At 42.9% G+C, this 21,653-nt stretch overlaps 1 protein-coding gene across 8 annotated transcripts in view; it reads left to right on the forward strand.

The window, feature by feature from the left end:
* Positions 1-21,653, forward strand: part of robo2 (roundabout, axon guidance receptor, homolog 2 (Drosophila)) — a 286,436-nt gene that overhangs the window by 213,851 nt on the left and 50,932 nt on the right. For all 8 annotated transcript variants that reach the window (XM_086164710.1, XM_086164716.1, XM_086164711.1 and 5 more), the window contains exons 3-6: positions 10,514-10,671; positions 10,776-10,896; positions 11,499-11,637; positions 20,746-20,882. In XM_086164710.1, coding sequence (XP_086020836.1) covers positions 10,514-10,671; positions 10,776-10,896; positions 11,499-11,637; positions 20,746-20,882 — 555 coding nt within the window. The remainder of the gene's footprint in view (positions 1-10,513; positions 10,672-10,775; positions 10,897-11,498; positions 11,638-20,745; positions 20,883-21,653) is intronic.

Genomic DNA, 21,653 nt, shown 5'->3' on the forward strand with positions numbered 1-21,653 from the left:
TCAATAAATCTCTTTAAATGGCTCTGCATCTCACTTGCATGTGATTTAACACCCCATCTCTTCGGCTGCCCGCTCTATGTTCAACAAACTGACAGAGCTCGGACGCCCAATCTTATCGGGGCTTGGGGGGGGGGCCCTTTACATTTGATTGATATCTGAACTCTCCACTATAAAGTTTCTGATCCAGAGTCACCGGATGATTTCTGATATGGAGAAACATGTCACCTGCGATATACAGCAGAGAACAAAGTGTCCTTAGGTGTGGGATTCTTCCTTTCAGCCGGTATTGATTGAGGGAAAGATGATCTGAGAAGGCCATTAGGAGGATGGGGGGGCGGAAGGGTGTATGATGAACACCTCTCTAATCATTATGCCACATACAACACTGCCTACTTCAGCAGCCTCATAAGCAGATGCACACAAGCAATGTTTAAGTGGGATTGGTCCATGTTGATGTACAGCGGTAACTTGTGTGCAAAATCCGCTGTTAGAATCACTAATATCCCGCTCTCTACCCATTCGTTAACTAGCACAAAGCAGCAGAAATCCTTTTTACACAACAGCGCTGAAAAATAAACTCAATTCTTCATTGTGCAAGCATGTAGTGCTTGTGTCCAAACACGGCGATACACAGGAGCCGTCTGACGCCTCCTTTCGTATTCTTGCTTGCCTCACATTATAGAATGCTCTTGCACCGGGGTCTCATCAGACCCGGCTAGATAAAAGATGCTCAACTCCAGCAGAGAGCTTAATTAAAGCGGGCTGTCATTGCATAGTAACACCTTTTATAAGCTTCTAAAGGCTGCTAGCTTTTAAAGCCAATCCAATTATAGACCTAAACAATGAAATAGACTCAGAAGGACCAGCAGCAAATAGGCTGATGTGAAATAAAAGCAGGGGGTTGGGGGATGAGGGTGGTAGGGGGTTAAGATTATAGGGAGATCTGAATAGTGGACTACACAGCCAGGCTGCAGGGGTTTCATTTTCAGTAGAGATGTGTGTGTGTGCATGCATGCGTGCCTTTGTGTGTGTGTATGTGTGTGTGTGTGTGTGTGTGTTTCTATGATGGAATCCAGCCCCTGTTCTCTCATCTTGGCCTCAACAGCATCCTGGGGATTATCTTTCCCCATGGAAGGTCACTGCATCGATGTCATTAGGCCAGAGCTCACAGAAATACACTGACACGACACAGACATGCACACACACACACAAACACACACACACACACACTCACGGGGGCACTTCTACTCAGATCTAGCCAAGATCCCCTCTTTTAGCCTATAACAGCTTTGCTAAAAGGCAGTCAGGTTAGGCAGTGTGTCACGGCTGGACTTATGACATTTTGTGCTACATCCGTTCCACAAAGATGCATAAGAAAAATCTGTGGGTGGTTATATGTATTAATTATAACTCTGTAGGTGTCTGGGAGGGATGGTGAACATGAAAAGAAGTGGGGTGGGAAATGTTGGAGTGCAGCTGAAAAAGAACATGCCGGAAGATGAAAGATGGATGTGTTATTATACATATGTATATGTAAGAGTATTTTTAGCTTTCAGGAAAAGTGAAGGTACTAGCCAGTGATATCTTGTTATAATGATCATTAGTGAGTCAGAGATAATATGAGTATAAAAAAAGATCATGAGGAACAAAGTTATATTTGTGAATATATGAATACTTTCAATAAACATTAATACAGATTGTTATTCAGTAAACGACCATAAACTCATCATTAGTATCTGATTACCTGGAGATTTATAGATTTTTTTTTTTTTGAATGAGGCCTGTTTCCCATCTATTACAAATTATGTTACAAATATGAATGAATCATTAATTGATTTATGCTTTTGCATTCACTTATTAATATAGTACATACTTCTCATTTACATAAGTATGTAAGTGTTTTGTTCCTTGTTTACAAATGACTTATGAATGATGATATTCAATTCAGCGGGTTCACCTAGACGTAATAAACTTCAGGTTGCAGGCGGGCTATGAGCTCATTTGTTTGGCAAATCAACCAGGGAGCCAGAGAAACTCGTGTTTTTTAGGGCTAATTCTTGATGTGTTTGCCAGCGCTGATTCAAAGTGACGTCTGAGCTTGAGTCTCCCCAGACAAGTGAGACCCAGAGCTAAAATTAACATCCGGGAATAAAAGTAGCACTAACTATATAGTTAAATAGTTTACAGAATGTTATTCTTGATAAAAATCAACAAAGCCAGCTGCAGGGAAAAAAGGGAGAAAAAATTGTGGGGAGAGTAGCTTTCCCTGCCCCTGAGTAGTTACATTCAGCATGTCTTCTTCTCTTCTCCTTTCGGCTTTTCCCTTCAGGGGTCGCCATAGCGAATCAACCTTCTCCATCTAACCCTATTCTCTGTATCCTCTTCTCTCACACTAACTACCTTCATATCCTCTGTCACAACGCCCATAAATCTTCTCTTTGGTCTTCTTCTAGACCTCCTGCCTCTAGCTCTGCCTCCTGTCTTTTCATCATTGTTACTGTTTCTAGGTCGTACAGCATTGCTGGTCTTACCACTGTCTTGGGCACCTTTCTATTCATTCTGCCTGATAGGCTTCTATTGCATTAACACTTTTCTCCAACCATTCCAACCTGCTTGAACCCATTTCTTCACCTCTTTTCCAAACTTTCTGCTGCTCTGGACTGTTGACCCCAAGTACCTGAAATCCTCCAACTTCTTGATCTCCACTCCCTGTAGCCTCACCGTTCCACCGGAGGTCCTCTCATTCACACACATATACTCTGTCTTGCTACAACTAAGCTTCATTCCTCTCCTTTCCAGCGCATATCTCCACATCAATAGATTTTCCTCGACCTGTTCTCTGCTCTCTCTGCAGATCACGATGTCATCTGCAAACATCATGATCCATGGAGATTCCTGTTTAACTTCATTGTCAGTCTGTCCATCACCACTGCAAACAAGAAGGGGCTCAGAGCTGATCCCTGATGAAGTCCCACCTCTACCTTGAACTTCTCTGTTACCCCTACAGCACACCTCATCACTGTCTCACAGCTAGCATACATGTCCTGCACCAGTCTAACGTACTTCTCTGCTATTGCAGACTTCCTCATAAAATACCAGAGTTTCTTTTGTGGCACCCTGTCAGATGCTTTTTCTAGGCCTACAAAAACCTAGGCTCCCTCTGGCCTTCTATGTACTTCTCTATTAGCATTCTCAAAGCAAATACTGCATCTGTAGTACTCACACATTCAGCATGTCTAAATTTCCCTAAATCATTCTGCAAGCTGTTAGCTCCCAGCATGTTGCACACGGCCATTCTTGAGCAGCACTATGACTGCTCCCATACCACGTTATCCTATAGGCATGTTAAGATCGGCATGAGTGCACAATGTCTTTTTCCTTTGCTTTTCTACTTTTTCTTTCCAGTTTGCTTTACCTGCCAAAGCAAGCACCTGCTCCATCATGATGCCTCACTAGCTCTACTGCGCCGGCATTGGCAGGAAGTCAACGTTCCTCATCTCTTCCTCCACCCCCTTCTCGTTTTTCCATCATGTCTTATTCCCCCTTTCAGGCGTCGTATCCGAACGTCCGCTCTGGACTCGGCACAAACATCAGCACATCTTGCCTTATCAGAGGAGGCACAAAGACCCATGGGCACTTTGTTCATCAGTATCAACCAGATCCCGTTTCAGCACACAGTGTGTGTCTGCCAAAGCCTGGCTAAAAGCATCCATATCCATAAACAAGACAACAAAATGAAATCTGGCAACCATTTATTTATTTATTTATTTTCTGGTAAACTATTTGTGATTTTAGAGCCTGTTAATGAGTCTCCTTAAAGTGGAATGAGTAAAGGGAAGTGAAGGTCACGTATATATTTCTGAAACAAATTAAATTCAAATTTTGACAGGTCTAATTGATGAGAACGCTGTCACTCTCTGCTCCTTTCTTCTCCTCATTCATCTTTTTTCTTTGCTTTTCAGCATATTACTGTAATGAAGCCATTACTTCTTCAAGTGAATTTTAATGAGTTTTTAACTAACATGTTAATGAACTATACATTACCATAAAACATGGATTAGGGAGCCATGTTTGCGTGTGTGTGTATGTGTGTTGCCAAGGCTCATTATGAGTTAATTATATTGTTTCTCAGGAGCGGCATTTTTCCTGAATTGGCCAACATATTCAGCCACTTTGGTCTCACTGTCATTAGTGTTCTGCCCAGGGGCTTGTTTGGCCAAATTAGAGTTTCTGTTTGAAAAATGAACTTTGAACAACTTAAATAAGGATGTTTGTTTAGGCTTGTCCGCCGAATCAGACGCAGACCGAAGTGGACCTAATTTGTACATCTGCAAAGTGTAGATTAGGTGGAAAATCCTACCAAAAGCTGCCATTTTTTGATAGTCGTGACTCCACTGGTCACCCTACTGTTACATGACCTAACTTACTACCCCATTACACATTTCAATATTGTGTTTTGGTTCCTGTCACTAGCTTTAAGACATCCTCAGTGCAACACAATGTTCTTCTTCTGTATTGCATTCCCTATGGACAGCACGGTGGCTGGGTGGTTAGCACTTCGGCCTCAAAGCAAGAAGGTCCCTGGTTCGATCTTGCTAGCTCCCCTTTCTGTGTGGAGGCTGCACGTTCTCCCCGTGTCTGTGTGTCTATCCTTCGGTTGCCTCCTGCTGTCAAAAAGCATTTTGTGACCCTAAATTACCCGGGCTTGTGAATGGTTGTTTGTCCCTTTATGTGGCTCTATGTTTGACTGGTCCTTGGTGTATCCCGCCTCTTGTCCAATGACAACAGGGAAAGGCTCCAGCACCCTCATTGCATATAAGATAAGCCATATAGATAATAAATGAATGATTGAACAATCCCATTTATTGTGAAAGACAGATATATGCTCACCAACCTATAATTGTAAAGTGTCCACCCTTGAGACGGAAAGCACTTCGCCACAGCTCCATCGACAAAATAATAGTCCTGTATTATTGGCGACAATCTACGTGATGACCTGAATATGAGAGTCAGGACTTCAAAATATCAGCTTACCTCACAGCATCCAATTCCGCCATCAAAGCTGGATGTAACGCCCTCCAATTATGTCCAGTCAGCCCCATCTCCTAAGCACCTTGGCACTCGGCGTGACCTTAATCGGCTACTCTCTCATTATTCCTTATTGTGTATTCTCTGCATTTTCAAGGAAACACACATGCTCTGTTTCTTTTATTCCCTCATTAAAGATGCACATTGCTTACGATAGCCCTGCCTGCGATTTCCCTCGACTATGGTATCCCCCTCGGCCACATTATTCCCTTTACATTGACTTTACCTTTTTCCATATTTCCTGCATCTTATCTCTGAAAGTGACAGTGTTATTTACTAGCCCTTAGCTCGGGATTTGCAGATAGTGAGAATGGTGATGGGGATCATATCCATTTCGCCTTGGTCTGCAGAGAATGTGCATGCATATGGCTGATGTAGATGCAGCACCTCATCTACAGTCAGTGCAGAGAGACAACTGACAAGCCGCTGAAAATGAGCATCTGTCTGGCTGTGTATGTGTGAGTGTGTATGTGTGTGTGTGAGCGAGGGCGTTTGTTTGTCAGGATGTACCAAGGTGCAACACATAGGACAACAGGAAAAAAAAAAAAAAAAACAGAGAAGTGAGATGATAAAAGCAAAAGAAAGGATAGAATGACCCCTGATGGCAGTAGAAGAGAGGAAGACAGACAGAGAAATGGTGATCAGTTGTTCTAATGATGAGAGTCTCAGCTCATTTCTCAGGAGGTACTGCCTTGGGCTCTGCCAGACGGCAATATTTTTACAGCTGTTCTTCTGGTCTGACCTGCAACCCCTCAGCGAAGAAATATAGGAATATTTGCGAACCTGCTGCTTGCCTTCCTGCTGAGGGGGTAATTTCTGCATCTTGATGGGGCCCAAAGGTCAGCTTTGGCCAGTGGGGGGGCAAATGAGTGGGGAGGAAAAGCATGCATCCGGACAAATGGAGCACATCTCTTCACAGTGTTTTATATATTGGTATTATCCTTCTTCCGCCCTCAGCATCAACAGTAATGCAGAATGTCGATGACAGCACATGGAGTGGGTCTGTTATCTTTTGTCAAGTGACATATGCATTGTCCCTCTCCTCCGAGGGGAAAATGAAAATAGCAGTATTGTAATAGCACTCTGCCGGATGAAGCGCAAAAAGCACTCGAATGAAGTTATATTATAGCTTGGAGCTAACTCTTTACAGCTCTCCCAGAGTGTGTGTGTGTGTGTGTGTGTGTGTGTGTGTGTCTGTGTGGGGAGGGCTGGGGGTTGGGCATGTGTGTATGTGTGCGTTTTTTCATGGTTTATTTTCTAATCAGAGTGTTGGTAGAAGGTGGTGGGTCTGAATGCTGGGTTATGGCCCTGGGCATCTAGCTGTTGTAATCTCTCTCATGCTCTCCTTCTTGTCTGTGTTTTTTGGCCTCTCACAAAGGCTCTTTTTTTCAGAAAATATGGATTAAAATAATAACAACATGTGTATATATATATATCTAGAGAGAGAGAGAGAGATAGATAGATAGATATACATAGTGGAAGTGTTTGCTGCACTTTAGCAGCATTATTAAAATGGAATACCTAGCCCTGCAGCATTTAAGAACAGTTTTCCTCAATTTGTGCGCAGGTTTCGGGGTTAGTGGAGGACGTCTATCAAAGTGACATGAATGTCAAAACCGTAGTCTTCAGACGTCTGTGGTCTGTGGTGTTGTGGCAGTGAGCGCAACCTCTGTGAACCAAAGCTAGGTACGCCGGTGTAGGTGAATGTGTTTGTCAGCACTTATCTCAGTATGCAGGCTGGACACTTCAGTCAAGGCTGCCCACTAATCTCACTGACACGGAGTGTCACCCTCCAGTGAGTAATATCTTGTGAGAGGAAAGAGGGCACACAACAAAATTGCTCCCCCAGCCCTGTTCACCATGCTACCTCTGTGCTATCTTGGTGGGGTTTTTGCTATCATATATCTGCGTCATGCAGATATTTTTTTTTTTTTTTTTTTTTTTTGTGTGTGTTCAGTATATCTTTGGTAAATACACACACTTCACTAATGGTTCCTGACATTGGCTTCCCCTGCCAACATAGGACAATCTGGTTTTTAAAGTAACTTCATGGATGTGTCTCTTGGGCTTTCTTTTTTTTAATATTTTGGCATAGACTTCCACACTCAACCCCTTGGTTATTTCATAGAACAAGTTGCAACCTGTCTCCCTCCTCTTTAAGTTCAAGGTTTTGATTCGCTGCCAAGTGAAAGAGCTGTAAATTTGCAATGCTTTGCCCCCCTGCCTGGTGCTCCTTCATTTAAATCAGCCTACTCCTCTGATATTTTAGGAATAAATAAATAAAATACGAGAGCCAGATTAGCGTTTCTTTTTTTTTTTTTCAGATACGGGTTCTTTTTTGCCTGCAGCCAGATTGACAGATGTACCACTTGCCAACAGAGGGGTGTAGATGTAAAAGTATATATAAATATTAATAAGCAAGACAGCAGAGTTAGGGGCTTGCTGGAACTCCATGGGAGGTGAGATGTTTTCACTGGAAGAGGAGCTGAGTGTTTCATGTGGCTAGGAATGCAATTACCTTACATCTGTCAGTTGATTTGGGTTTGAATGCCTATAGGGCTTCAGATATGGAGCCAGAGTTCAGTTTCAGCGGGCTTAGAGATACACAAATATCAGATGCGCCTCCCGCATATTAACAGTAATGTTATTATTTTGATGTAAGTATTCACAGCTCCATCACAGACCTGAGAACACTATAATTGTGCCTGCGGATGTACATCCATGCAGCCATGAGTACGTGATGAAGCGAAACAGGGCACAGGTTTGGAGGGGAGACCTTGAGAGGGGCGTCACGTGCTTAGCACATCCACCTCACAGCGAGAAGGTCCCTTGTTCATCTCTGACATGAGGCCCTTCTGTGTGGTTTTGTATGATCCCCCTCAGTCCATGCGGGTTTCCTCCCAAAGTCTAAAGCAAGGGTGTCAAACTCTGGCCCGCGGGCCAATTTTGGCCCGCATTTCAATTGTATTTGGACCGCAAAGCCATATCAAATGACTCTTGGAGCTGGCCCGCAAGTATAGATAATTCTATAAATCACAGAATTTTCTGCTGGTGTTTTGGCCCAAAAATCAAACTGGACCCATAAATGCCCTCTCCACTGTGTACAGAAGTCATAGCGACCTTATGCTAATACTGGCACCCTGCTACTTAGGCAGAAAACAGGATTTTGCATGTGTGCAATATTAAGTTATATACTGTATAGTCTTAAGCTATGCTTGTTCCATATTTCGTTTCTAAGCAAAACTTGTTTGGTTTCATTTTTATATCTGGAGGAAGATTTTTTTTCAGTAGATATCAATTTTGGCCCGCAACTTTGTCCCAGTTTTGAATTTTGGCCCACTGTGTATTTAAGTTTGACACCCCTGGTCTAAAGCATGCAGTAGCTTTATTGGAGACCCTAAATTGCCCTAACGTGTGAACGCCAGCGTGAATGGTTGTTTCTTTCCATATGACTTGTGAATGAGTGAGTGAATGGTTGCAGGTCTCTGTATGACATACAAATGAAAGAGTGAATAGTCGAATGTTTGGTTGAATATGTAGCTCGATCAACTACTGACCGTACCATGGTGAACTCTGCCTCTGAACTGCGAGGTATGCACAATCAACGGCGAATCAATTACCTTGAATGCATCTGTTTGGATTTTTTCCATCACGTTAGCATACACACAGTGCGTTATCCCAGCAGAGTTGTGTCATCGATTTTGCATGTTTCAGTTTTTAGCTGAGTGTTTACCCTGTCCCCAGCAAGTTTGTGCAGGCTGTACTCAATTGCCGGGACGTGCAACCGTTCAAGTGTATCTATGTTGACTTGTTTGCGTGTGCCAACTTTGAAGTAGAACATGTATCAGAGGAGAGAGCCCGCCACAAGAACTCTAATGGTTCACCCGACGTGTTTCTTTTGTCACGGCTCCGTTTTCAAAGGAAAGTGATTCAGACAGAATCCCATGGGGCTATCAGCAATGATTGGGAAGGAGCAATTAAATACAACACAATGTTAAAAACAACAGTTGGCGTATGGTCCATACCGGGCTGGTTTTAAACAGCAGGTCTTCTGTTTGTAATGCAAATACACAGAGTGGCGTGGCAGTTGCGGTTATGAATACCCTGGCCAGGGGGTCTGCCACTCCTCAGCCAGCTAATTACCTTAGCTCATTAGACTGGGGGACAGCACTGCATAGGAAAATGAAAGCCTACTTCCACCTCTCCTGTATCCTCAGCTACAACATCTGTGTCGAGGTTTCATTTAAATTCATATCACATGAGAGTCCCCATTCGATAGCCCCGCACATCTCCAGGATAACCGGGTTGAAAGCTTTCCCAACCCTGTTTTCCATTGGTCTAAATAGATAAATAAATAAGCAAGAGGACAATATCTGTGCGGCTTTTTGGTCTAGAGGGCAAGACGAGTGAATGAAGAGATGAGAGACGCCAGCAGCACAGGGACCAGTTATCCCCGCTTATAATCCCGCCCCTCCCCTCTATTGTCCCCCGTGCCTCATGAAATTTACATAAGGACCTGTGGCTGCCCTTAATTTAGCTTTCTCAAGCATCTTCAAACACCCTCCAACAAGCTTAGCCTTTTTAGTCATCAGAGGAAAATCGCAAGATGGACACCGCTGCATCTGAAATTCCTCGAGTGGTGTTCCACTGATTGGATTTATGGTGGATCAAATGGAGATGTGCACAGCAGGAAAAGCCAGAGTGACCCCTACGCTATACCCTACATAAGCCGCTGTTTATTTTCACTGATTGTTGTGGCATCTGTAATCGTCGTGTTTACTTCCCTCCACTCTGAATAAAGCTTCTGCTGAGGGTTGTATTTCCAGTGTTGGTTTACAATGTACGTATAGACCTTTGCGTTTGCGGGCTCATGTGCGCGGTGATGTGTGACGGCGCCTCTAGTTGTTTGATAATGAGTCCACATTGTCTGTTTCATTGAACACTGCGCCGGGTTAGAGGCTATCCCTGTGATGAAAGGCCTACCTGAGGGTGATTGGATACAAGGCGCTAGCTGCTCATCAGGCACCCTACTGTTAGCCGGTGTTAGCAGGAATTTATGTCGGTTTACGTGCATGTATCTGTACATGCCTGCAAAGAGAAGCAGCACCCCCACCCCCACCCCCCACCCCGAGCCCTCAAATGTGAACGACACTAAGCTTCAGGGCATTCTTCCTCTGTTTGTTCTCCCAGCTCCGAAGGGACCTCTATTACCTCCAATTAGCTTTCTCTTGTTCTTGCCTAGCCAGATGAATCTGTTCATTCAACATAAATAGACCCGATGAATGCTCCATAGGGTTCAGCGTGTTTTCGCACATCGTGGAAAATGCCTTTACGGCTGTTCGGACTTGAAATGCCTTATTTGAACAGCATCCTGTGACAATATGCACTTACTGAACCTTCCCCGCTTTTTTTTTTTCTCTCGCAGTGCTCCGAGATGACTTCAGACAAAACCCGACAGATGTGGTGGTGGCGGCAGGAGAGCCAGCGATCCTTGAGTGCGTTCCCCCGAGAGGTCATCCTGAACCGACGATCTACTGGAAAAAAGACAAAGTGAGAATCGAGGACAAGGATGACAGAATAACTGTGAGTACCTTCGTTTCGTTGGTTTGGATTTCTGGGGAAAAATTGGGAAACAAATGCTCCTTCAAACCAGAACTTGTTGTTTTAATTGTATTTTTTCCCTCTAGATTCGGGGGGGAAAGCTCATGATTTCAAACACACGGAAGAGTGACGCAGGCATGTACGTCTGTGTGGGCACCAACATGGTTGGAGAAAGGGACAGCGAGACGGCGCAAGTCACCGTGTTCGGTGAGCTTTTTCCTCCTTCCTCCGTTCTCGTTGTCTCTTGCGAGCCATTTAGTGGAGGCGTCTCCAAAAATGTTCCTTATAGCTACTGTCCATTTGGAAATTCTCAGTACGAGTAAATATTTTTCAAGCTGAAAGATAGATTTATGGAGCAGTGAATTTTAATCCCCGATGATCATTATTTTTGGCTTCCGAGCTACACTCAAACGGGGCGAAGCTGAAGCAACACATTTGATGTTTATTCATTAAGCTGTCATGATGCCTCAGAGTTAGAATGCACTTTAATGACGGGGTTAGTTAAAATAACCCATTCATTAAATAACCCCCTCAGTTTCTATGTCACAAGACAAACATGGAACGGGTAATGAGTTCAGGCAGTTCCCCAGAACATTTTTCTATTTTTTGAACAATATAAAGACCACAGGAAAGGTTGAAAATTATCACATAGAGAGAAGTAAGAATGGGAACATGTGTTTTAAGAGGGTGTGTTTTAATAGTGAAAAGCAATGATGTGGAATAGGTGAAGTCAAACAGTCATTACACGCATGCAAGGGTTATTCTGACCGAGTCACCGTGAGAACTGAAGGCCCTGTCACTGCTTTCAGAGAGACCGACCTTTCTTCGGAGGCCGATCAACCAGGTGGTCCTAGAAGACGAGATGGTTGAGTTCCGCTGCCAGGTACAGGGAGACCCGCAGCCCAATGTTCGCTGGCGAAAAGATGACCTTGATGTTCCACGCGGGAGGTAATACACCCCATTAACAACTTAACATTGTATGCTAAATATCTGCATTTGTGTGTGTGTGTGTGTGGTCTCACACTGGCATGGAGATAAGGAGGCACCGATGGCTGTCGGATGTTCGGCTGGCACCTGGCCTTGCTAAACCTTGGAAAGTCCTATCAGGCTAATACACAATTATGCTCAGATCCCTGACATACTTATTTTTCACCTCTGGGTTTTCGTTCCGTACATGAGCACAGGCGGATGGAGTTTTTACCGAGAGCATCGATAGCGATTGTTGTTGTTGTTCCCTCAGTATCCGTGCAAGCCTGGGGAATTATCTGATCGGGATCCAGTCTGATGAGTAATGTCATTGCACTGTGTCAGGCAGAAGGCTGCTGGAAGACATCTAGCTCCAGACAGCTTTTCTGATGACTGACATGGCTGTTGGTTTAGTTGACATTCGGTATTGATGTATACTCCGCCACTAACACGCTTGTATTGCAGCACACTGGCAATTTTTTTTGCAAAAAAACAACAAGCCGCTCAGACATCCATGCTGAGCTTAAAGCCAGAAATATACCTTTTTTAGTATCTCTAAATGCAGACTCTAGAGGGTTTTTGTTTGGACATCGATGAACCACAGCACTTCACCGTGCATAAGGTCAAAAGCTGTATATTCACTTTAAATACTCCAAACTGTAAGTGTTGGAGATGGGATAAGGCCAAACTGTTAAACATCAACAGACTTTATCGGGACGTATCTGTAAACAGCATCTTCTATCACCCGGCTGCGCCAAGTCCCTGTTTTTGAGCATGATGTCTGGCTATGCTTTTTCGTGCACTCTTTCAAGACAAAATACACTTCTGGCTGACACGGAAAGTGCATCGCGACCCTCGAGACGTACACAAAGCTTTCCGGATAAGACCACTGCAACCTTCTGGGGCTCCAGAAAGAAACTTTCCAAGTGATAACAGGAGCAGATAGCATCTAGAGAGATATTGAGACTGAAGTAAACAATTAAAATGACAGTTGGACAGGGAGGCTGAAAGGTAAATACTTGGAAGAACAGAAAGATAGTTTTTGTTTTCTTTTTTTTGAGGGCTGACAGGTAGAAGCAGAGGATCAGGGTGACAGGAGATTCAAAGAGACAGCCTTTATGACCCTCGAGTGTCTGCGCACAGGTGCAGCTGTTCAGGTTAAATCTTGGCAATGGCTGAAAGATAATCTCTCCTTTCAATAAAATCCTTTTTCTGCCTGTTACTCCCCGATACGAGACATGTGTTCACTCAAACCGGTATCCAAAAAAAAAAAAAAAAAAAGGCTGATGCAAGTAGAAGCAATAAACGCCTAATTGACCAGGGTGCGTTTACGCCGCCGCTCACTATCTGTCTGGCATCCTGTAAAATCCACCGATGACAAAGCAGTATCGCTCTTGTTCAGGCCTGTGTGTCAACCTGTTGCTTCACCGTGAGTCACCAAGCAAGAAGGTTAAGAGCACGACCGCCGTTGGTAGACAACTTCAAAGAGATCATCATTCCGTCCCTGGCTGGGGAGCCAGACATGGACGACATCATAAAATATCGCTCGAGCTGCAGAGCTGAGCGTGGGCAGGTTGTTTGCTTCTGATAAGGATTTGGTTCACTGGGCAGTGGAACACGACTGCTCTGCCAAAGCAAACCCTTAAAGTATTTTACCTCAGTCTTTGATACGCGGTTGGCTTTGGAAATTAGTTCATACCGAAGGTAACAGAAGGGCGTGGGTCATGCCCCTCTTGTACTCTGTAACCAAGAGAATCTAAAATGAAAGCTACCATGAGAAATATTCTTTCCTTTTTTATCAATAGCATTGGACTTCTCGTCGCTTTTGTTCAATCCCAAAAGCGCGTTCCTCGTGTTGCAAAGTTTCTGATCATTTCCTCCTACGTCGATGGCTTATCTTCACTTAATCAACATGCAGCCGGGTTTGACTGACGGATGAGTGGTTTAAAATTTTATGCAAAATAGTTTCTGGTTTGATAACTGTTAAGTGCTCTGAAGAATAAATCAAAGCGGCGACTGCAGCGCAGCCACTTTGCCATTACGCTGTGCCAGAGCGATATGTGGTCATCGCCACGGGAGTGAAGGACTGCTGAAGATCAAGTACTTCCGTCTGCTGCGGGTGGGGGTCTCTGTTTGGTCTTTATTTGAAAAAGGTTACACTGTCCTTGTCTTTATGATACGCCGCAGAAAAGAGAGACCGCTCCCTCTCTACCATCAGAATGTTTCAACTTGTCTTTTTTGGTGCGTTCCCACATGGTGGTGCATGCTTTTGTTCTTGTGTGTGTGTGTGTGTGTGTGTGTGTGTGTGTGTGTGTGTGTGTGTGTGTGTGTGTGTGTGTGGAACATTTCTACAAGGGAAAAGGGAAGCTGGAGCCTCAGCTGAGTAAACAGGTCTTTAATATGCTCAGTTTCTTCAGCGGCTCCCCAGGCAAACACACACAAACTCACAAACACACACATGCACATTGGCACATAACAAATGCCAAGATGGCAGTGGCCTCGGTCTCGGAGGAACGGAGCAGAAGATGGAGACTGCGCAGGAATGGTTTCAATTAGACTATCCAAAACAATGGTTTTCCTGCTGCATGACAGAGTGACTCTGTTTACTGTTTGTAGATCAAATAAAATGATCGAGTTGTTTCATTCGAACAACCTTTTGCATCGTATCGAGGAAACTCACAGGGGTTTTGACACAAAGTTGGTCTAATTGCAATTTTCTGTTGAAAATGTATCTATAAATGAATGCAGGAAGCTACAAGGTAATACTCATGGCAATTGGGAATATAGGTATCAATTCCGTATAAATTTCAATTTTCAAATCAATTCTCCTTTGAAAATTAAAAGGGAGCAATATTCAAACGTTAGATAATGTTCTGATTTGATTAAGATATCACATTTAGATGCAGCACATTATATAAGTGACAAACCATATGTATTCTAGTGTACTCATTGAGTTGACATGACATCATAACATTTTGGGGGATCATTACCATGGTTCAAATCAGGGGTGTTTTAAACGTATTATTTCGATGTTGTGAAGAAAAGAAATGGGTCGAGCAACAAGTAATTCCTGTTGAGTGCGAACGGGACTTTTAGTTTGAAAGATTTTATTTAGAGTTAATGTGACACCATCAACAAAGATGTGCCGGTACTGAATAAATAACGTTGTTTTTTTTTTTTTAATCGATTAGCAGTTAGATTTTATGAACTCGCAGGTTCCTGTCTCACCTTTTTTTTTTGTCTAGTTTCCCAACAAGATAGAGCTCTATTTTATCATCCGGTGATAAAAAGCCCATTTAGCATCTTCCACTTTTACCAGGAACTCGAGTTAATGTGTTTCTCAGAATGGAAACGTAGGTGTACCAAAAAAATAAAAAAACAATATAAAATAACTTAGCAGTTGAGGTTTTCATTAAGATGCTGGAAGAGGAAAGAAAATCATACACATCCACTCAGGATCTCAGCAGGACAGAAATCACTGATCAGCAGCTGTGTTATTAAAATTACCAAATGTTCCCTTGAGAAATGAATATGGTTTGTGGCTTCTTTTTTTTTTTTTCCCCTATAAGCACAGGATTAGGTTCATGGTGTCGCTCTCGTTCCAGGGGAAAGTCTTTGGCATCTGGTGCTTTGCCAAACACACCTTGGCACGGGTTGGTATTCGGTGTAAGGATAATTATATATTTAGCACTGTTAACATACCTGGAGTCCAGGATCTGACTTTTACTGAACTTCTGATTTTTAAAATAAAAAAATAAAAAAAAATAGAAATTATAAAGGTTTATGGATATCAGTTTTTGTATTTGAAAAAAATATATAAAAAACCTCTTCCTACCAGACAAATTTAAAGCTGCCCTTCATCTCAGCGGAATTACAATAAAACAAGTGCTCCCTCATACTCGAGCCAAGAGAGTCTGAGAGCTTTCTGTCTTGAAATTGAGACAATGTCACCACAGCATGGGGATGACAATTGACTAGGGAAGTGTGTGTTCTCACACACTTTGTGTGTGGCCTGCATCCTCCATCCCTTTGGTTTCTCTTTTCTTCTCATTTGCTCCGGACCCCTGTGCCCTCCCCTCCGCCTTATCGGAGCCCCTTTGGTCTCCAAAGTCCATCTGTATTCAGGCCCTCTGTACCCAATGACCCCTCGAAAGCACAGCCCCGGCAACATTCTGCTGAAAAATAAAACCTTTTCTTTCCGCCTCAATCTCTCCACAGCGTGTGGGTTGTGTGACTGTCTATGGATTATTCTCTTTGAAAGGTTAGTGTTTTAAAGTTTCTTACCTCTGCAGATCAGCAGAATAGAAAGGCACCTGCCTCTGGACCTGTCACCATTACTTCCACTGATATATAAGTAGCTACATCAGGTATTTATGAGCATACATATTTAATCTTGGCCGGTGAATGGAACAGCTTTAGAATGAAATTGAGTTTACCTTGGTCTTTAAGATGATGGCACTGATTGTGTCCGCAGAGTCTGTCTAATATCATAATCATATTTTTTTTAAATAATGTAGCACATTGAAATTGGCTTCATATTGGTGAGGGAGATATGCTAATAGTTCTCTGTCGGGTGTTAAATGTTTCATCAGTCGCAAAGATTTGCTATCTCGGAAAATACACAAGCGTGTGTTTTTTTTCTGAGCTCAAAATTATCGGATGATAATTTGAAAGCAGCTTCTCAGGGTTCAACCGCCGAGTTCTATACATGGCTTTTTCAACACTCCATCAGTGACTATTTCCAGTGCAGGCGCTATATCTGCTAGAACAGCATCGGGAACCTGTGGCTCACAAGCCATATATGGCTCTTCCTGTGACGGAATATGGCTCCCAGAAAAAAAAATCAGCTTGGAACTGATTTTAAAATACTTGTGATATTTCTTCATGATATTGTGTAATTTTAAAGTAAACAGAAATTCGTTTCGAAGATAAATTTCACGGATCACCCGTCGGTCGGGTCGGGTACCGAAGGCTTCCGAGCACGTCCGGGTCATTGTAAAGGTGAAGAAATTCATTTTATCAGATAAAAAAAAGATGACGAAAGGAAAAAAAGATTATGATTACCGTGCCTTCCAGGCTGCGTGGTCAGAGGAATTTACATTTGGATCTGCGGCATGACTAATATGCAATGATAAAATATAAAGCGGCACTTTGAACAAATCCATGCAGCACCAGAGGTCGCATTAAAAGCAAGACATATTTAATTTATTATACGTTAAAAATACTATAAGGTTCTCAATTAACTATATTTAGAAATATTTGGCTTTTATGGCTCTCGCAGTCAAAAAGGTTCCTGACCCCTGTGCTAGAAGGTGAACTACTGTTATTGCTCTGACCCCATGTAGGTTATCCCTTTTTTTTTTTTTTTAAATATGTTTTAAAAGTTTAGTAATGCTACCCACATGAAAGAAACCTGGCTGTTTGCTGTGAAAGCTTCTGGTATCCATCCACGATAATGTGATGAATGGCATGTAAACTTCTGGAAATGTCTCAACCTTCCTACGGTGTGAAAGGTGGCAAGAGGACATGGAAGTGTGGTTCAAGAAAGAGGATAAGACCTGCTAGTATTTAATTGATTCTTTCTCACAGGTGACAGGCCTCCACAGGTAGGACTTAAGCCCCTTTGATCGGGATGAGGTAAAGGAACAGTCAAGACTGTGTGAGACTGTATCGGACTGTCAGAATGAAATGGAGCGGGGAGGGAACTCGGGCCATTGAGCAGGCTGGAATTAGTGATCTGCTCTATCATGAGTCCGGTGCTCAGAATTGGCAAGCGACCCTTGTTCTATGCACCGGGCACATTCACGTCCGCGCAGAGGTGAGTTATCATGTGTCAAAACCGTGCTCGCAGTTTCAGTCACCCACATGAGAAGGAGATATGATCCTCTCAGTTAGTTGGCAAGAGTCAGAAGGTGGAACACGGGTGAGTGTGTTCCTGACAGACAGCGGTTAAGGCGAATCATTTAGGGTGATTTTTCGAGATGTAATTTCTTTTTTAAAGCGGTCCAAAAAATTTCATCTGTGAGCGGCCCTCTGCACGCGGCACACATCAAGCTGACAACCCCGAAAAAAATCCTGCTTTGTCTTAGCGTTTGCTTACATTCCCATCACTCCTCATCTTCCTGCAGACTGAATGACTCTATGTAGATGTCTGCTGGATGATTGTATATTCTGTCTTGTTTGTGTATGTGTATGTGTATGAGTGTGTGTGTACATGCACGCACATGCACATCTGTTTGCCTGTGTGTATATACAGAAAGACTTTTTGTTTTCGGTAAAAAGAGTCCAACAGAATGAACTTGGCTCTGCTATCCTTTCCATGGGCCTTCTACATGTGCAATTACATTCCTCCTTTAATAGAGAACAGAACTCTACTCCCCAATCCAGTTTCAAAAAGAGCTACTGTTCCCCCTTTTTTTGTCTATTTACACGTGCATACGGCCGCAAGTACCTCGTCTCCCTGAGTATTTCCACTCGTCCTGTCATCTGATTCCATATAGGAAGTTGATTATATATTGATTGGACTCGCGTTTCCGACCAATAAGTCATGGACGAGGCCGAGGTTCTCTTATAACAGATTGATGCGGACAGGCCCGAGAACAAAAAGGGTGTTGTTCAGAATGTGCATACACAGTTCTCTGCGCCGCAAGAAGTCAGTCATGCAGATGGCCAACGACTGTTTTCCTCTTTGCCAAGGAGAAAATCAGAGATGAAGTCAATGCTCAGCAAATCCGTGTATTTTGTCAGCTATCTGTCAAACGCTATAGAGCTGTAGCGTAGTACGATATTTGTTTCCACACGATTTAACTCATAGTGATGAAAGAACCTTTACTTTACCTCATATAAATCCTTTCAAAAATGTCAAATCAGCTCACATGTGTACATATTGGACTAAACTTTTCTTTGAGTACTTGCAAAACTAATAAGCTTCACAGGAGGGCTGAAAGGACTTTTATTTTTCCAGTATTAATGGATTAGACAACTCAATTAAAACGCCGCTGTTGATAATCAACGTTTTACTTGTGTGTTTTCTCAAAAAGCTCATGAGATTGCACGGGAACAAATTAAAAAAAAAAAAAAAAAAGCTGAATAATGGCAGTGGGCTACATGGCCAGATATTGCAAAAATAGAGCCAATGTTTCTCTCAAAGGAGAAACATTGCACATTGCGCAATCCTCTTCACTTTCAGATATACGCCTACCGCTGTTTGATATTAAGCCATGCTGAGCTCCCCGAGCCCTGTTTGTCTTTGTTAATCTGCCGCTCCTCTTGTTGAGAGTCGAGTCAGGAGTGCAGGTCGTCCTGGCTGTAGCTCAGGGTGTTGCCATTTTCCGTTAGCTTCCTTGTTTTTCAGCTGACACCGGGCTTATCCCATAAGGTGCTGTCTCATTTTCTGCGACGCCACTCCTGGTTTCCACAGTAAATGCCTTATTCACAGCCCCCCCAACCCACCCTTCCATTACGTGAACTGTACATCCCCTCTGACTAGAACAAAGCATTCAGTCATGACTCTTTCAAATAATCATTATGGTTCCTTAAGTACCTGTGTGGAAAGGTGGAACTGGCAGTCAAAGCTGAGGAATGTACCTCCCCAATAAAGCTGCCTTTGAATGCTTTCTCAGGAAATGTCATAACAGCAGACAAAAAAGAAGGGATAGACAGGAGAGATTAGTTTTCCAGCTGCTCGTTGTTCTGCTCTGAGGGAAATGTACCGTAAAATACCATAAATGCACTTCAGAACATATAGCTCCAAACCATAATTTCTCACCCAATGCAATTACTGTATGAAATATATTATTCTCAAATCCTTCAAAGAGTAAAAAAAAAAAACAACAACTCTATTTTATGGAAGACAATCTATGTCCTTTCATAAGACAAGAGGCAAAACATCAAAAGAAATTGTAAATTTTTCCTTCATTCGTCCATTCATTCATTCATTCATTCATTTTCACTTATCCTGCATTCAGGGTCAGGGGTACTGGAGCCTATCCCAGCCGTCATTGGGCACGAGACGGGAGACAACCTAGACCAACCAACACATATAGAGACAACAAGCCGCTCATTCATACATATGGGCATTTACTTCTGCATGATTTTGTTCGTCTGGAGGAAATCCACAGAGACATGGGAAGAACATGCAAACTCCACTCAGAAAGGCCTTTTTACAGAATAAAACGAGGGAGGCAGGACCGCTAAGTATCGCGCCACTGTGGCGCCCCTTTTACGTCATTTTCCTCTGAAAGTTATACTGAAATGTGGCATCAATACAGTAAAAATACCTCAAGTTAATCATTAACTGCAGTTTGATTGTCAAACAAGTTTCCAGGCTTTGTTTACCTGCTCATAATAAAAAGACTAACCCTTCATTCATTTTCAAATGGATTATGGTACTTCTAGACAAGTTTAGCTCTTTAAAAAAAAAAAAAAAAAAAAAAAGAATAAATAAATTAAACACTACACTAGTTTTCAAGTGAAAGCATGAACCTTTGGGGCTGGTCAGGCTGACATGTAGCCCCACCACAATGTCACCATGGTATTTTCCAAGCCCTTCATTGAAAACCAATCAACGTGCCAGCATCTTTCCCCTGTCAACTTCCATGGAATTAATTCAGGCTGTTCTGGCAGCCATCTGAAAATGTAAAAACAGACATTTAATTACTGCACGGGGAATTAAAAAGAAATCTTACCTTGGTGGGCCCTTATTTGGATTTGAAATTCATATATAATGAGGATGCATTGGAAGTGCATGTTTAACACAAACACACACACATGCACACACACACACAAACATCGCCACGAATATTGATTAAGCTGTGGTGGTTCCGACTGCCTGCACACCTCCAGAGTCACCGTGGAGTGATAAATCCTCGTTTCAATCTCCATTTGTCTGAATGAACAGTTGTGTTTTCAGCACCTAAAGAAAGAGGACGAAATGCACACCAGACGGTTCGACATGAATGGATGAAATATGGGCGCATTTGTTATTCATCGCAGTTTTTTTTTTTTTTTTTTTTCTTGGGAAATGTATGCCATTTACATTTATAGCTAAACATTAAATCGGGTTTCTTAATGTTACATCTTTGCCAACAGATATGAAATCAAATATGACAAGGACGACTATGTGCTGAGGATAAAGAAGGCCTCCGTCAGCGATGAGGGCACGCTCACGTGCGTGGCGGAGAACCGCGTGGGCAAGCTGGAGGCCTCGGCCACACTCACGGTCAGAGGTATGAACTGTTGTTATTTTTTCACATGGGGTTAGCAGCGGGCGACGGATAAAGAAGTCATGACTCGCTGAGGTTACAGTCACAGAAACGAGGTCCGGGCTTTCAAGTTTCCTCCACAGGGTCTCTTTTACCCAAATGGAATTTCACGAAATCGGCTCCCGAAGCCGAGAGAGACATAGGCAGTCTATGAATCTGCTAAATTATTAAACATCCGGGTGCAGAATTGACACACGCTGCCACCCTTTTTCGCTGCCGTAGCGGTCTGCTAGCTGCATTACCTCGCCTTACTGTAATCAGACAGTCAGCAAAGCCATTTCACAGATTACTGGTCCACACCGCCAATCACACACCTGGGGTTTGCAAGGTTAATAAAAACATTGTAACCATAATTTTCGCTATTTTCACCACTCTTCTTCCCATTAAACTCATATGTTTAAGCTCTCAGTGGAGCGCTTTAATGCAACACAGGGGTCCAGCGGGAGGTGAAACGAGGTCTTTTCGGAAGTTGGTTTCTTTAGATTTATACCTCAATGTTTTTGTTAACATTCAAAACACACCGACACCTCTGACAAAAATCTTTTTGCCAGAGTGTGGTTTTCTGAAGATTTGAAACCCATATGTCCCCTTTTTTTTTTTACATGATATTTCGTGTTCCCTTTCTGCTCTAATCATTAACAAGGGAGAAAACGGCTTCATTTTGATATCAAAAACACACACCCATGGAGTTTTGGATTTCATTTAAGCAGACAGAGAAGGTCTGGTGCTGTATCT

This window comes from Fistularia commersonii, chromosome 18, assembly GCF_037954325.1.
Source record: "Fistularia commersonii isolate RoL2024-O1a breed Wild chromosome 18, RoL_Fcom_v1.0, whole genome shotgun sequence".
Taxonomy (NCBI): Eukaryota; Metazoa; Chordata; class Actinopteri; order Syngnathiformes; family Fistulariidae; genus Fistularia; species Fistularia commersonii.